The sequence below is a fragment of the Berghia stephanieae genome, chromosome 12, assembly GCF_034508935.2.
Source record: "Berghia stephanieae isolate SIO BIC M18660-M18661 chromosome 12, UCSD_Bste_1.3, whole genome shotgun sequence".
Lineage (NCBI taxonomy): Eukaryota > Metazoa > Mollusca > Gastropoda > Nudibranchia > Aeolidiidae > Berghia > Berghia stephanieae.
Genome location: NC_088371.1, coordinates 1,290,070 through 1,305,995, shown reverse-complemented (window position 1 = coordinate 1,305,995; position 15,926 = coordinate 1,290,070). Strand labels below are relative to the sequence as shown.

General features: G+C 35.0%; 2 protein-coding genes across 2 annotated transcripts in view; both read left to right on the top strand.

Annotated features, from left to right (window-relative positions):
• Positions 1-8,406: 8,406 nt before the first annotated feature.
• On the top strand, positions 8,407-11,788 carry LOC144958228 (adhesion G-protein coupled receptor G2-like). The gene is made up of 4 exons (XM_078890062.1): positions 8,407-8,542; positions 8,930-10,597; positions 11,310-11,404; positions 11,663-11,788. Exons 1-4 carry the CDS (start codon positions 8,407-8,409, stop codon positions 11,786-11,788), a joined length of 2,025 nt encoding a protein of 674 aa, XP_078746188.1.
• A 2,786-nt stretch (positions 11,789-14,574) lies between these two features.
• LOC144958227 (uncharacterized) overlaps positions 14,575-15,926 on the top strand; it is a 36,745-nt gene continuing 35,393 nt past the window's right edge. Inside the window, exon 1 of the mRNA XM_078890061.1 lies at positions 14,575-14,638. The gene's annotated coding sequence lies outside the window, so the exon portion shown is untranslated. The remainder of the gene's footprint in view (positions 14,639-15,926) is intronic.

The window sequence follows — 15,926 nt, the reverse complement described above, 5'->3', positions numbered from 1 at the left end:
ATTCTAGATAACACAAATACAAGGTCTAAAAGTTCCTCATCAACTAAAAAAATAATTGAGACCTTCATTGACGAAATATTTTTTTTTCAGAAACCGACTTTACTCAAGCACATAAATAAGTCTCATCAAATCAAAAAAAAATAATGAAAGATCAAAACAACATACTAAAGTCGAGAAAATATTTGATGTTTTATTTCATTACACACCCATCTTAGGTATTCACCATTGCCTTTGATATTTTCCTCAGTACCTACTTTACCATTACTCTCTTACTCTTATAATTTTTAAAAGTTGAACAAATATTGTGTATGTTTGTTATCTATTTTGTCATGCCCGGGTGTGATTAGTATCCTGACACCTATCATCCAGATAATGATTGAAAATAGTGAATCCAGACTTTTTGCATAGATGAATTACTAACTTTAAAGGGTCTTAGCGCATAGGCGCATTTAGTTTTGAATGGCTTTTCTGTAATGAATTTTATGTAAGTCCGAGACGAATTTTAAAGCCATCAAGCGTTATTCTTAATCCAGTAGTTAAGGCTGTAGAGCCTGACAAAAATAATTGAGCGTTTTATTTTTATTTTTGCTGATAGATGTTCAATATCTGTATAGAGCAATTTTGTACAATAACATTTTTTGTCCAGTATCTTCACATTTAAGAAAAAAGTCCATTTCCCTATACACTATCATTAATGTATTATGATTGACAATGGTCTGTATTTTTGACAAAGACCACTGATAGGTGATCATGTAAGCTAGCTTGATATCTGAAACTTGACTGCTGTGCAAACTGCTTGATAGTACCATAACATACTTGTCATTTATTTTTATTCAATAAAATGTCTATGTTACTAAATATTTTGTAATTCCCCTTTATTGCCTTTATCTCAAAGCATTGTATACTTGGAAAAAAAATAACGGACCGCTAAATTCGATTTTAAATTGCATATAAACAGTTTACTAAGATTTTAGAGGCGATGGCGAAATTAAACCGCAAGTTTGGGTATGGATTTTCATATTTTAATAACAACTAGCTCATGAGTTATGGAGTGATATGTTGATCATGGTTTGGAATTTCCATTTTCGAGTTCTGAGCATACTTTGCCCAATTAGAGGTGATGACACATGCGCTTCATCTGAGATTTGTGAATGCTTTGATGGTTATTGAATGTGTGAAAAGCTCGTTGATGATTGTCATATTGCCAGAGTATGTCAGGATACTCTCCGAAAACACAACCTGCAACTTCTTCTATAGCTAGCCTGATTACGCTATCTTAACTCCATTGAAAAGTTGTGGGATGTTGTTGCAAGATAAGTAAGGGGCAGATCACCACAATACTATAAAGAATATTGGTGAAAGAATGGATGAAGATTCATCCAACTGAAGTATAAAACTTAATAAGGTCAATGAACAGCAGGATGGAACATGTTATTCATGCCAGAGGAGACCAAATCCGGTATTAAATTAAAGATATGAGAGGTCTGGTTTTATGATTATAATGCAATTTGTACTATAAAACTCCAAAATGAAATTTCCAGACAAATTGATTCAAAGATCGTAATAGTTATTGTAATTTTAAATATATTTATTTTAAATGGATTAAACACAATGACTGATTGTGCGCGTTAATTTCTTTTTTTTTTTGCCAAGTATATGTTGTGAATTATGGAACAAATTATAATATGATTGATACATACTAATGATGAAGCTGCTCTAAAAGTAAAAGAGCATGTTATGTTGAATACTAGGCAGGGTAGCAGTTGTGCCTACCCAGTGTCCTAATAAACGGCATCATGTTCCCGCCCTCCACTGTCCCCTCTCTCTTGTCTGGTTTCTGTCCCCCATAAAGATGCATTAACTGACCTTAAATACTATCAGTCTCAGGATCTCTTTCTATCTTGGTACTGGGTACTGTTGTACACAAAGGGCGATAGAATATCTTGGGTCATGACAGACTATACATACTAATTCTGGGTGGGGATCCTGACCTCCCATAGTGGGCAGGGAGGTACATGCTGTGTCTTCTATCCCCCCCCCCATACCCGTTTTCTAATTGTTTCCTGTCGTTGTCTTGGAATAAGATTACTTAGTTTTGTCCCGACCCTGGCCGATGTTCCTTGACTGGGAGGGAAACAGTCGAATGTATAGTTAGAGTTTGGGAGATGATATGTTTTTCCTTGTAAATCATCTCTCTGATATGCATTGTATTATGTATAGTTAACATATTATATTATATGATTTGTAAACATTTGAGTGTATTCCTCTTAGTTGGTACCTGTGCTTGTGTCTGAATGAGACTTTTAGGTGATCTCAAACTAAGTACTTTGACGGTTTGATCTTAGAATTTACATCTGTTCCCTATTTCAACCAATTCCCCTTTGTCTCACCTTTTCTCTTGTGCTTTAATTGTAATTCTAGAACTTTTAACTATCCCATTTCCTTCCTTTTTACTACCGCTGATATGACCTTAATGTGTTGAAAGCGCTGTAAAACCCTTAAAAACAAAACAAAAACAAACATAATAATTACCATATATGTATTAAAATCTAAAAAAAGAAATGAGATCATTTATATTTTTTTAATTGAGCCATTATATAGTGCAATATTCATTAAATGTGCTCAAAGCACTATATCCATCTACCGAGGTGCTGCTCAAAGCACTTCACAGGGGGTCCCAGATCAACAGCAAACAAAACAGATGGGACAAGCCAACGGCCTGTTAGGTGTTTTACAATTTTAGGTAGTGGACAAATACAAAGATGTTATGGACCTGGGACTGTTCTACACCCCGAGTATGTTGTTGGGGGCACGCCATCGGGCAAGCCCTTATTGAGATTCGAACCCCCGACGTTCGGATCAAAAGTCATATTGAGCAATATTGCATCCTATATAATAGTATGTAAAAACTAATTTCTCCGTGATTTTTAATCCCATTTTGATAATAAACATTGAATAAGTACCTTGTGGCGACCGTATCTCACAATATGCAAAAAAATTCATTCAATTTTTGTTGTCGACTTAAGGCGTCAAATTTTGATACATGAAAATGCTGCCTGAAGTTGACTCCACCCATGGTCGCCATAAGAGCGTTCAAATCCTTAGAAAATTTATGGCGACCACTAAAAAACAAATATCTTTGGTCTTTTTTAAAATGTCGGATTCCAACCCTACAGCCTCCTTGACAGCATAAAATTAGCACAAAAATTATTTTACATCTAAGATATTTCCAAACGTAACAAATACAGCACTGGTCATCTTATTTCCGGATTAATCCTTATATATATATATATATATATTGTGAGCCCCGAAGTCCCAATGACGTTTGCTGAGAATTGTGTGATTCTGGCATCGTCGATGAGTATTGCTGCTCTCTCCATCCATGTTGTTAATTGTTTCATTTGGTCACGGTCCTGGGCCAGATATTTGAGGCTGTCAAGATCTTGTTGTGACTTTAGTACAGAGGGCACTGTAATATTTCTTCATAGGTTATTTCGGCCTCATCTCAATCTAGAAATTTCTGATATGTAAAGAGATCCTGGTTCAGTATATTCACTATTGATGTTGGTGGTCTCCCTACATATTTGTTGCCATGAAGAAAATATTCTGTCATTGCAATTTGGGCTGGGATGTTATCTTCTCGACGTAAGATATGACCAAAGAACTCCATCGCTGTTCTTTTGTTATTGTACTCAGTCGTTGGACCCTGGGTTTTCCATAGAGATCAATATTTTTCATTGTCTCTGGACAACAGATTCCGATTACTCAACGTAATTGTTTGCGGGGGTATGAATCGAGAATCTCTAAGTTCTTTTTTGTGAGGTTCCAGGTTCCTCTGTTATATGTCAATATCGAAATAATCAGTGCATCGTAAATCTGTATTCGTTCATTCTCACTGATTATGATGTTTCTACTCCATGAATATTGGAGTTGGTTGAATGCATTGGTGGCAGCTGCTTTCGTTTTCTTATCTCCTCATTTTTGTCGATCAAATTGCCTAGTTTACGTACACATTTCCAGTCTTTGAAATTTCTGTTGATTTTTGTAGATTTATATCTTCATCATCATCATCAACCATGGCTTGTACTTTTGAGCACGTTGTCATTCAGCTGTCACCACGAATCACGATCCTCTGGTGCGTGTATGAAAACCATGTTGCTTTTTATATAACTTGTGGTCATTCTTAGGTTATTTAGATATGTCATTCTTTGTCTTCCTCTAGCTCTCTTTCCTTCGAACATTCCCGATTTTACCACCTTTTCTATTCCGTCTCTTCTCCACCCATTTCCCAGAAACCGTAACTCTTTCTGATGGTATCGATCAACATTCTTCACTTTCTCGCCTTCTCCAACACTTCCTCCTTCGTATACTTGTCTGTCCATGATAGCCTCAACATTCTTCTATACATCCACATCTCAAATGCCTCTGACCCACTAGTACATTCTTTGTCAATCGTCCACGTTTCACAACCATGTAAAAGGGAACTTATAACATATGTTTCTACTACTTTCATTCTGGTCTTCAACTTCAGGTTGTTGTTTGACACAACTAGTTGCATTGTATGGAACACGTTTTTTGCTATTGCATTATTTGTTTTATATCTACGTCACGTGCGTCACGGGTAATAATAGTCCCTAGATATTTAATTGTCTTTTCTAGTTTGATGGTCACTCCTTGGCTTGACAAGTGGAAGGTCATGTTGTTGTCATTATTTGAGAACACCATGCATTCTGTTTTCTTAACATTTAGTTTAAAGCCCATGTCTTCACATTTGCTCACCAGTGCATCAAAAATTTTCTGCACGTTTTACGGAGAGTATGCCATCAGAGTACCATCGTCTGCGTATCGTATGCTATTCATATTCTGCCCTCCAACGCCTTTCATATCTTCAATTTGTTGGAATATTATTTCACTCTATATGTTAAAACGGTCCGATGATAAGACGCAACATAGCCTTACTCCCTTCTCGATGTTAAAGAAGCCGGATGTTTCATATCAATTTTCACACACGCCAGTATAATTTTTTCACAAGTCAAACGTCTTTACTGTCTACACCGATCTTTCCTAAGATTTTGAAGAGCGTTTCGTATTGTACTGAACCAAAAGCTTTGGAATAATCAATGAAGCATAGATAAAGTGATTTTTGTTTTTTTGATTGACCGTTGTATTATTGTTTTAATGTAAAAATTGCATTTACTGTACTCTTTTCTTTAACAAAATCAAACTCCTTGTAACTTATGTCTGGAGAGATCTTGCTCTCCGTTCATTTTGCGGCCTGGCTCATTATGCTGATTGTTCTGTGTTGGTCACAGTGAGGAGTTCCTTGTTTTTTTTTAGGTACGGTAATGAATACCGATTGTCTTAAAATATTAGGCAGTTCACCCTTTTTGCATAGGCCATTCTTTTGTCAGAATGTCTATTCACAGATCGTGGAAAGTGTCAATCAATTCTATTGAGAAACTATCTTGGCCTACCGTTATCCCCTTTTCTATCTATTTCCAAGCAGCTTCTACTTCTGCTCGCATAATCATGGGACCCGTGTTTACAGGAGAGATTTCTTTATCCAAGCACGTCCCTCTTTTGTCGTCCTCGTAAAGACTTTTTTAAATGTATACTGCCCAACGTTCCAAAATTTCGTTGTTATCGATAAGTATATTACCGTTTGCTTCTTTAACAATTTTTCTTGTCATGGCTGGTCGTTTTCCACTTAGGTCTTGTATTGACTGGTAGAAATGTTTGGTGTTAGATTGTTGTAGTCTTTCAATTCTGTGCCATTCTTGTTCTATACTCTTTCTTTGCTCTCTCTCACTCATGTTTTATACTCTTATTAGCTTCTTTATAATCATTGCTGTTGCGTTATAGTTTTCGTCTTTCATTCATCAGTTTCAAGATCGTGAAATTCATCCATTTTTGTTTTGGTTCGTGATTTTTCACTGATGGAATAATTTTTCTTGCAGATTCTCTGATGCAGTTCGATACTTGATTCCAGAACACATCTATGTTTATATCTGAGGTTAAGTTTTCACGTTTTTCTTTCACGCATTCTTTGTAATAATTTTTTATTTGATATCTAATTCTCAATAAATCTAATTGCAGTTTTGGTTCCCCCTTTTGTCATTTATTTGTTTAAGTTTCATTTCTAGCGTGGCCTTGACAGGTCGTTGGTCACTATTACAAACTGCTCTTGGAATAGTTGTTGCGTTGCTTACGATATTTCTGAATAGATGTTGGGCCAGAATAAAGTCAATCAGATTTTTAAAAAGGCCATCTGCGCTTATCCATGTCCAATTTTTTCTATCGTGGTTTTTAAACCATGCATTGACAACAGTAATGTTTTCCAATCTGCACCAATCCACAAGTCTCTCCCCTCTATCATTTTTGGTGCCTAGTCCGTGGGGGCCAACGATATTTACAATTCTCTCGGCACCAATCGTTGCATGGAAATCATCAATAATTAAACGCATTTCATTGGATTTACATTGATTTAATGTAGAATGTCTCAATTTTGTTTTCGTCACTGACTGATGTTGGGGCGAATATTTGAATAATATTAACATTAAACGGATTTCCTTTCAACGTTACTAAAATGACTCTTTCTCAGATTGCAACATGATCAAAATAGCACTTTGATGTTGATTTGTCTAAACGAATTCCAATTCCAATGTTTTCAATCTGCATAATTCAATACAAAATCATCTCCTTTAACTACCCCTCCTTTCCTTTCGTTTCTGAGATTTGAAGGGTGTTAATTTGGAAGTTTTTCATTTCTTGGATAACGTTTTCAAGTTTACCTAAATGGTTTAATGTACATATATTCCACGTGGTCAATGTGTTTGTTTAATTTCGCACCAGTTTGAAACGTTCAACGTGTTCGGGACAGCTGCTGTCCTGGGAAAATCTGGTAGTGACGGTATTATTCCGTTGCCTTCCGTCATTGTTATTAGTAGAATTTAAACTATTGCAGTTTAATTTGACTGAATTGTGTTTGATTGTATCTTTGGTTTCTTTTTGTGTTTGTTTTTGTTTCCTTCTAACTATATTTCCTCTTTTTGTTATTTTTCTGTATGCCTTATATAACTTAAAAGCTTTGAAAGTGTTCACTTATTCTAAATTCGGTGTATTATTAATTGTGTGTCGTATTGTACGTAGGTGTTGGGGTGAATAGTTGTAACAATAATTAGGTGTTGTCATTTTAGAAGTTCATCGTCGACCGTTGTAATTAGATTAAAATAGCTCACTGTGTTTTTCCTTAAAATCGAAAAACGTAAACAAAAATGACCTTCAGAGTTGATAAAATCTATATATAAATAGATGAATATAACATATGTAAAATTTACGAAATTCTATGAAATACTTCCAAAAGAGAGATTAATCCTCTCCTTACCACCCATAGGAAAATCATCATATTCGTTTCGATTCAACCGACAATTTTCTCATTCTGATTTCTCTTGTACATCACATAATGAAAAGCAATGCTTTGTTTACAGCTGCATTTTAAGTAACGCCGTGTTGTAGATATCATTTTGCTGAACAATATTCTGTATAGAATGCACTTGTTACTTTATGTTTGAGTAAGAAAAGGTCTTTTAAATGCTACCGCCTTCATGTTGTATATTATTACGTCGCCGATCGAGAAGCGGGCGTCATGGTGCAACTTCAACTTGAACAATCGAATATTGTTTCTCAACATCAACGACCAGAGTATAGCAAGAATGACCTTTTGTCAAGCTACTGGCTGGCCATGACCTTCAAATGTTCCTACTAGAAGAGACCCTCATCACCCAGGAGCGCAATTCCCTAATCCAGATGCTAGGCTATACTGTGGAACAAAGAGATAACGTTTCTCTGACAAAGGGGGCGTTGACATTTATGCCAAGAAGCCTAGGAAGGCCAGTGGCATAGACAGCGTGACGGAATAACAATGCGTTGAAAAGAATTTCGATGGAGACTTGTCGGTTATCCTTGCACAACATTTGCAAAAGTTCCAAGAGCATCATCGATCCGTGTTTAACCATCATTCCGGTTGTCAAGGCAACTCTAATAGCATTGACAACGTGTGCGGCTATCAGGACTGTAAAGAGGTGGTTAAAAACCCCGTACATGGATTAAATGTAATGAAAAACACCGATTGTACGATTCTACAGCCAAAGGCACCTTCTAGGTGGTACCCACAATAAGGACCACACTCCAGATCCCACCCTACTGACGAAGTGCGTGACGGAATGACATGACAGGTTACGCCGACAGTCCTTTGGGACTTCCACTGCCAGTATCAGCGGATACTTGTCATAGCTGGAATGACAAGCTTGAAGACGCAGTCTCCATACTCTGCAAATGGATTTTCAGGAAGACTATCTGGGAGAAATTTACTTCCTATACTGAGCAGATCTTCCTTGCATTCTTCCAATGTCCGAGAACATAACCAAATTTAACACACTGCTGGTCAAGACTGGGCAATGCTCTATTCCGTGGGACAATCGGAAAATCTACAGACCTATCTCCACGAGGGAGCGCTACGACGACTACCACCAGGCCCAGAACGGTAGACGGAAGGGGGAACGGTAGCAAGAGGCCGTGGGAAGTCTCAATTTTATACACTCAAGCTGCGGTACTTGGCAAGCAATGAAGAAATTTGAACCCGACAGGAAATTTGCTAAGCCTACAACAAACTAATACAAATACTGTGACAACACACCCCAGGTCGTTTACTGTTATGCACGAAGAAAAAGAAGAAGTGTGTGACAGACATAATGGGTAAGAACTTAAAGGAGCATAGCACGCTGGTTTCTAATCACGCTTTCAAGCGCGGTGTCCATAATACATTCTGTCATATTTTGGGACGCACTAATTTGAATCATTTATTTCTTGTAAAATGAATATTCTTTTTTATAACTTACCCCAGTTTTATACTGTGTGCTTTTTTTTCCAGATGATGTACAGAAATCAACAGATCTGCTTCATTACTTGGACAACGCGATTCATAATAATGAAAGTATAGTTCGACAAAGACTAATGGCATATGATATACTCTCTAAACTGGACAACTTCACACACGGTCTTAAGAATGTTGCAACGGTTACAAGCGCTGAAAACCTTCTCGGGTCCATCACCAGAGTCACCGAATGTTGCATTAACCATCTAGATTCTAAATCCCTGCAGAGTATTCCAGTATACGTAGAAAGAGTAACAGCTAAAGTACATTTGACCGAGAAATCTTCCTTTGAGTTTTCATCAACAAACATTGGCCTCTTGGTTAATAGGTTGTCCATCAATGATTCAGGAATCTGGAACTACTCTGTAATTTATGACGCTATAAGTCCAGGAAATGGTCATATCACTGTCGTAGAGGTCAAAGATAAACAAAAGGAATACCCAGGCAAAATAGGGAAGATAACTATAGTTTTATCAATAAGAGCTATCATCGAGTCTCTATCGGCTGAAGACAAATATAAAATGGACCGTATTAGCGTTGCAGTGTACACAGAGGCCAAATATATTGGATTGGATCTAAATAGTACATTCGAAAAAATTGACAGCAGAGTGGTATCCATCAGTGTACCTGGTGTGCAAGTCAAAGACTTAAATGAAGATGTTACTCTCACTTTTTTGCACCAAAAATCAAACATGTTACCAAAATGTGTTTTCTGGGATCCTTACAGTATAAATATAAACGGAGAAATGGGAAATTGGGAGGAGGACGGATGTATTGTTTTAGAATTTGGTACAGATTTTGTAACGTGCAGTTGTAATCACCTCTCTAGTTTTGCCTTTATAATGACTATTGATGAACCCGGTACAAAGCACACAATATTTTTGGATATTTTGTCAATTGTGGGATGCGTTACGTCTGCGATTACCCTTGCAGTCACTATTTTGACTTACTGTCTCTATCCCTCTTTGCTAAAGGACACACCATCTCAAATATTGATGCACATTTGTGCAGCTCTAATGATGATGAATATACTCTTCATAGTAAACGCGTTTGTTGTATATACTAGATATTGGATTAATGTTTTGTGTAAGTGTGTAGCGATGTCTTTACACTATTTCATGCTTTCTGCTCTCATATGGATGTCATGTGACGCTTATTACTTGTACATGGGAATGGTTAAAGTTTTCATTAACGTCAAAAGAAATTACGTAATCATATTTTCTCTAGTATCTTGGGGAGTTCCCTTTTTAATTGTTTCAGTCACCGCGTTACATTTTTCGATAGAAAGCTACGATCTTATATATGACGATATTTGCTGGATTAAATCACCTGCTGCTTACTATTCATTCATTCTACCAGCCTTTTTACTTATGATGTTTAACTATGTCATATTTGCTATCGTGATTCGATACCTAATACGTGCGTCAAGTGATGAACTTTTGCCTTCTGGAAGAAAAGCAATCAAAAGGCAATTGAAAGGCGGCATGTCCCTTGCATGTCTTCTAGGTCTGGCTTGGGTTTTTGGATTTTTGAGCATCGTGTCAAGTCAGACTATTTTCAGTTACTTGTTTGTAATATTAAACACCTTTCAAGGTTTTTTCATTTTTATTTTCTACTGTCTTCTCAAACCAAATGTCAAATATTTCTGGACTAAACTGATCCGGGGTCAGTATACATCAGCAATTTCAACACCAAGCAACATGAAAACACACACTTACGAATCTGCGCCGACATCAAACATAAACACAAGAGAAAGGGATGGACCTGAGGTCCAGTCAAAAATATTTTATGAAAGAAGACACTTTTCACGCATTGTTGACCCACACAAATTAACTCAACAATTGGTTTCCAGTAACACAGGGCATCCGCAAACAGAGCTTACAACATTAACAGACGTCATGGAAAAAGAAATGATGACAACTATCTCGAAGAATTGAAAAAAAAAGAAGTAAGGAAAACAAGTATAACATTGGTTCTAAAACAATGTCCGGATTAAGCAAATGATCTTAAGTTTTTTAGCCTCAGTTAGGAAATGCATCATGGTCAATTATAAGAATATGGTATGTATAGCTGTTTTTGACACATTATGTAGATTTTACATTTAAAGAGATGTCAAGAACAATACAATTGCATTGTCTTAGTGCCCCTTACAGCAAAGAAAAATACCTGCTGTCTTTGTTGAGTAATATTTCTTCTCTTGACTGCTGGAGTGTATTAGCGGGAATAATTCAAATAAACGATCAACATTTCAATGCTACCCTCACTAAAGAAGCAATTGGCAGGATACAGACCTTTTATAAAGAGATCATCAACTACTCTGATGGAAACTATTTCACCCAAAATTCAACTGTTTCAAGATATTACTTTCTTTTAATAGGCTGTAAAAACAGAGCAAGGTTTAATTACGTTTTGCGCCACCAGACCTCCAAATATGGTGCATTATTTATTTTGTCAGCTGTTTCTCGTATGTTGGTGTTTTGAAGTAAATAAAAGTTCTACTTTTAGAAGTAAATAGTATGAATTACTTACAAAAACCAATTCGTTATTGTGCATATAGCCTTATAAAGTTTGAAGCACTGAAGTGATAAAGAGAAATTTAACAGATGACATTCAGATTGATTTTTTTTAAATAAATGAAAGAATGTAAAATGTAGAGATGAAATAAAATGTGATATCTGAGTGTGTTTTTAATTATAATTTTTCTCATTTGACATGGGTATTTTCCCCTAGTACAATGATAGAGATGGGGTCTCTCTTGTTATATTGAAAGCAAACAATGAACTTTGTGGTCTCATGAAAGTCTTTTCCTTTGCTTATCTAGCAAACTGTATCATGAAACAGCTGTCGTGCTGGTAGTTAATGGCATTCTTGACATCATTGATAAAAGGATCAATTTCTATTCTTAATTTGTTAGATCTTTCGGCGGCTTTTGACACATCGGATAATGCAATACTTTTAAAGAGTCTTGAACTGACTCTTGGTTTATCTAGCTCAGATTTAGATTTGTTTTCATCTGATAAATCTAACCTAAAACAACTAATCATTACAAAAGATTTTAGCCAACTGTGTATCATCTGAAATAGCATGTCCCCGAAGGGTTCAGTTCTTGAGCTTGGTATTTATTTTATACTGCCCCTCATTTGAAAATATTTAAGAAACATGGCGTTTGTTTTCATAAACGTAATATAAAAAGGGCAGATTTTTGATCTTAGAAAAATAATTCATATTATAGCATTCATTTCTGATGTAGCAAGAAAGAAACTAGTCACATCCATTATATTTTCCAATTTAGATCATTGTAATTTCATCTTTTTCGGATTTTCTGGTTCAAAAATCAAACGTCAGCACACAATACAAAACCCTTCAGCAACGCTGATTTAAAGGCGAAAGAGATAACGTGCCCTCCCCAATTTTGAACCAGCTACAATTGGTTTACAGTATTTGTTCATTCACACATTCAATTTTGTTATTTGTAGTGTGTTTTCGATACAGTGTCTATTGTGTTGAAAGCCCTAGTCGCCCTAGTTGAAGAAATATTCATGTTGATAATGATTAATATTTCTTCAAAATGATGACTAATGATTTCAACACAGTGGACACTGTATCGAAAACACATTACAATTAAAAAATTGAATGTGTGAATGGGGGTGATCCATATCACATTAAATCGGAAAATTGTACACAGAATGTCGATAGTTATCCTGCAATCACCTACGATCATAATTTTAGCTGTCGATTCTTCTTCTTCTTCTTCTTCTTCTTCTTCTTCTTCTTCTTCTTCTTCTTCTTCTTCTTCTTCTTCTTCTTCTTCTTCTTCTCCTTTTCTTTTCTTCTTCTTCTCTTCTTCTTCTCTCCTAATTATTATTATTATTATTATTATTATTATTAATTATTATTATTATTATTATTATTATTATTATTATTATTATTATTATTATTATTATTATTATTATTATATTATTATTATTATTATATTATTATATTATTATTATTATTATTATTATTATTATTATTATTATTATTATTATATTATTATTATTATTATTATATATTATATGATGATGATGATGATGATGATGATGATGATGATGATGATGATGATGATGATGATGATGATGATGATGAGGATGATGATGATGATGATGATGATGATGATGATGATGATGACTATTATTTTATTATTATTATTATTATTATTATTATTATTATTATTATTATTATTATTATTATTATTATTATTATTATTATATTATATATTATTATTATTATTATTATTTATAGTATTGTGATCATCAAAAGGAATAAAAAAAACCATGACAACAACAATAAATGACAATCTTGATTTCTGGTTTTTGTTCTGTTTTTATTTTGAGCGAAGTAATCTATTCTTTTCTCATTTTTCGTGTTTGGCCTTGTCTCCTTTATGAAAAGGAATTTCCTAAATTTGTTTTTATTTTCGGTTAGTTTTTCTTGTTTTTTTATCTTATTAAAATACAGGGGGGGGGGGGGGGGGGAAGTGGCCGAGTGGATAAGGTTCGATCCCCGCTTCAGGCACTTTCGTTTTATCCTTGAGCAAGTTTATTAACCCCCAATTTGCTCACTAGGACAACATGGGTGATTCCTGTTGTCATCAGACATCTTGTTTGATGAGTTATCTATATTCCTTTGTGGAATGCCTAGGCGACGATATCTTATGATGTCGTGGCGGAAAAGGCATAATGTTTTTTAAAATACATTTAAAATATTTGTTGTTCTGGTGATTTCTTCCGTGTTTCTGATCGAGATTATTGATTTATTTATGTATGTGTTTATCTCTGATTATTTTATGATGTAGTTTCTTAACGAGTTTCTTTTTTTTTGTATTCTTCTTTATTGTCTCGATTATAACTATGTTGTTTCTGAGCAAGGTATTTTATATTATAATTGCAATGATCTCTCTGATTTTTATGACAATATTTTTCTACAGAGAACACCTAAATAATATATCTGTCGTCTGTCAGGAATTTAGTAATGTATTTATGTCTTTATTGTTTTTTTATTGCTGGCTGAGGAAGGGTTTTGAGACCGACACGTTCATGTTTGGTATTTTGTTCTTTTTTGAAGCTGTTATATTCATTGTTATTACTTTTATAGAAGAAACAGCAGACACTGCCATGACGATTTTTGGATTACTGCCACTCATTTCCCGTAGACACCAGTCACGACTCATTAACTTTTACAAATGTCACCACAGTCAAATTAACATTACATACAAGTTTCAGCCTAAACTTTCGACAAGTCAATGTACAATATTCCAGCATTTAAACATTTCACAGACAATCGCGTTTCTTCCCCCAAAAAGCAAAGGAATAGAACAGCCTCTCAGAATTTTACGCGCCCAACATATACAAAAGCTTTCAAAGACGTCTTATCTGACAACCTAATGTACACTACAGAGCAGCATCAATCGTCAACAAGTTGGCGATGGCTGCCTTAACCAGAAGAAGAAGAAGAAGAAGAAGAAGAAGAAGAAGAAGAAGAAGAAGAAGAAGAAGAAGAAGAAGAAGAAGAAGAAGAATCAATCAGTGAAAAATGACGTCATCAGATTGTGTTGTCGTGTTATCCAGTCAGTCAAAAACAAATAAAAAGTGTAATATCGATATTCGTCGTTTGCCATTTCGTGAAAAGTTGCAGTCGTTATTGGATCATATTTAGGTAAAAATATAGGTAAGTAATTTGTATTATTGTTTAATTTATTTTAAAAGAAGTTACTCATTCATTCAGTTATCAACTAATAAGGGAAATGATCAACACATTTCATGAATCGGTGACCTTTTCTGAACGAGATCAAAACATCGAATATTTTCCGTTTCGAAGTTGGGATGTCTAGACAAGAATCTTATTTGGGGAAGACTTTTGAAAGCTACACGGGCTAGCATTTTTTTTCAATTTATACTTTCACCATGGATATTTTATCATGCGTTTATCTATTTAATTTCTCAATATATAGTAGCAGTTTAAACACTCTAGAACAAACTTTGATAGATGAGTAAAAGTTTAAACTTTCCAAATACAACCATTGTTTTTTTTTTCCCGCCGCCATTTTTGTGAAGTATTGTAGCAGGTCTAGGGTTTTTAGGGTCAGTTCGAGGTCGGAGGATTTTTTTTCTATTACTAAGAGAAAGATAATATTCCGACCTCAAGCTAACCCTCATAGAAAACAAAACAACCTAGGACTGCTTCAATACTTCACACAAAAATAGCGGCGAAAAACCGAAACAATGGTTGTATTAGGAAAGTTTAAACTTTCACAAATCTATCAAGGTTTGTTCCCACCATTAGGGTTTTAGTCATAAGTCTTAGAAATGGTATTGGAGTGTTGTTTTTTCTATTAGGGTTAGTAAAATGTACTACTTTTTTTTTTTTTTTGGTGTTAGTTGAGGGAATATTAGGGTTGCTTCCCTTAGCACGAGAAGATTTTGGAAGCCTCCCCTTATATAATTATCAACGTAACCGGTTATCGATGATTTTTCGTCATGGCATTAACAACAAAAGGGAGACATTCCGCACGGTCCTCAAGATAGCTTCACTTTATATTGTTATATTGACCGTGGGTCCTTTGTCATAAGTTTATTTAATCAAAACGTCTTTATTTAGTAGCTTTTAAAACTTTGTAGTTGTAAAACAAATTTGTTTGGTTGGTAAACGTTTAAAATTTCCTAATATGAAGATTGTTTTGGTTTTACGAGGTCATTTTGTCGTTGAATTATTGAAATGTAGTGTAGAGCAGTCCTAGGGTTCTTTTTTCTATTAGGGTTAGCTCGAGGTCAGAGGTCCGAGGATTTATTTTCTATTAATGCTAGGTAAAGGCATGTTAAAGGTCTTCGGGTTTTGTTTCTCCTATTAGGCTTATTTAAAAGTGTTATGGACTTGCACATAGAGTTACTCTAGTAAAGAGTTGCTCCCCTTTGTTATTAGCTAATTGATTTTATATACAGCTGAATTAGCTATTAAT

What these genes read in the sequence shown, in the direction of transcription:
- LOC144958228 (XM_078890062.1), top strand. Translation starts at nt 8,407, where the DNA reads ATGTCCGAGAACATAACCAAATTTAACACACTGCTGGTCAAGACTGGG. An exon ending in CTGGACTAAACTGATCCGGG is followed by an intron (nt 10,598 to 11,309) that starts GTCAGTATACAT and finishes TTCTTTTAATAG; the next exon opens with GCTGTAAAAACAGAGCAAGG. An exon ending in CAGCTGTTTCTCGTATGTTG is followed by an intron (nt 11,405 to 11,662) that starts GTGTTTTGAAGT and finishes ATTTTCCCCTAG; the next exon opens with TACAATGATAGAGATGGGGT.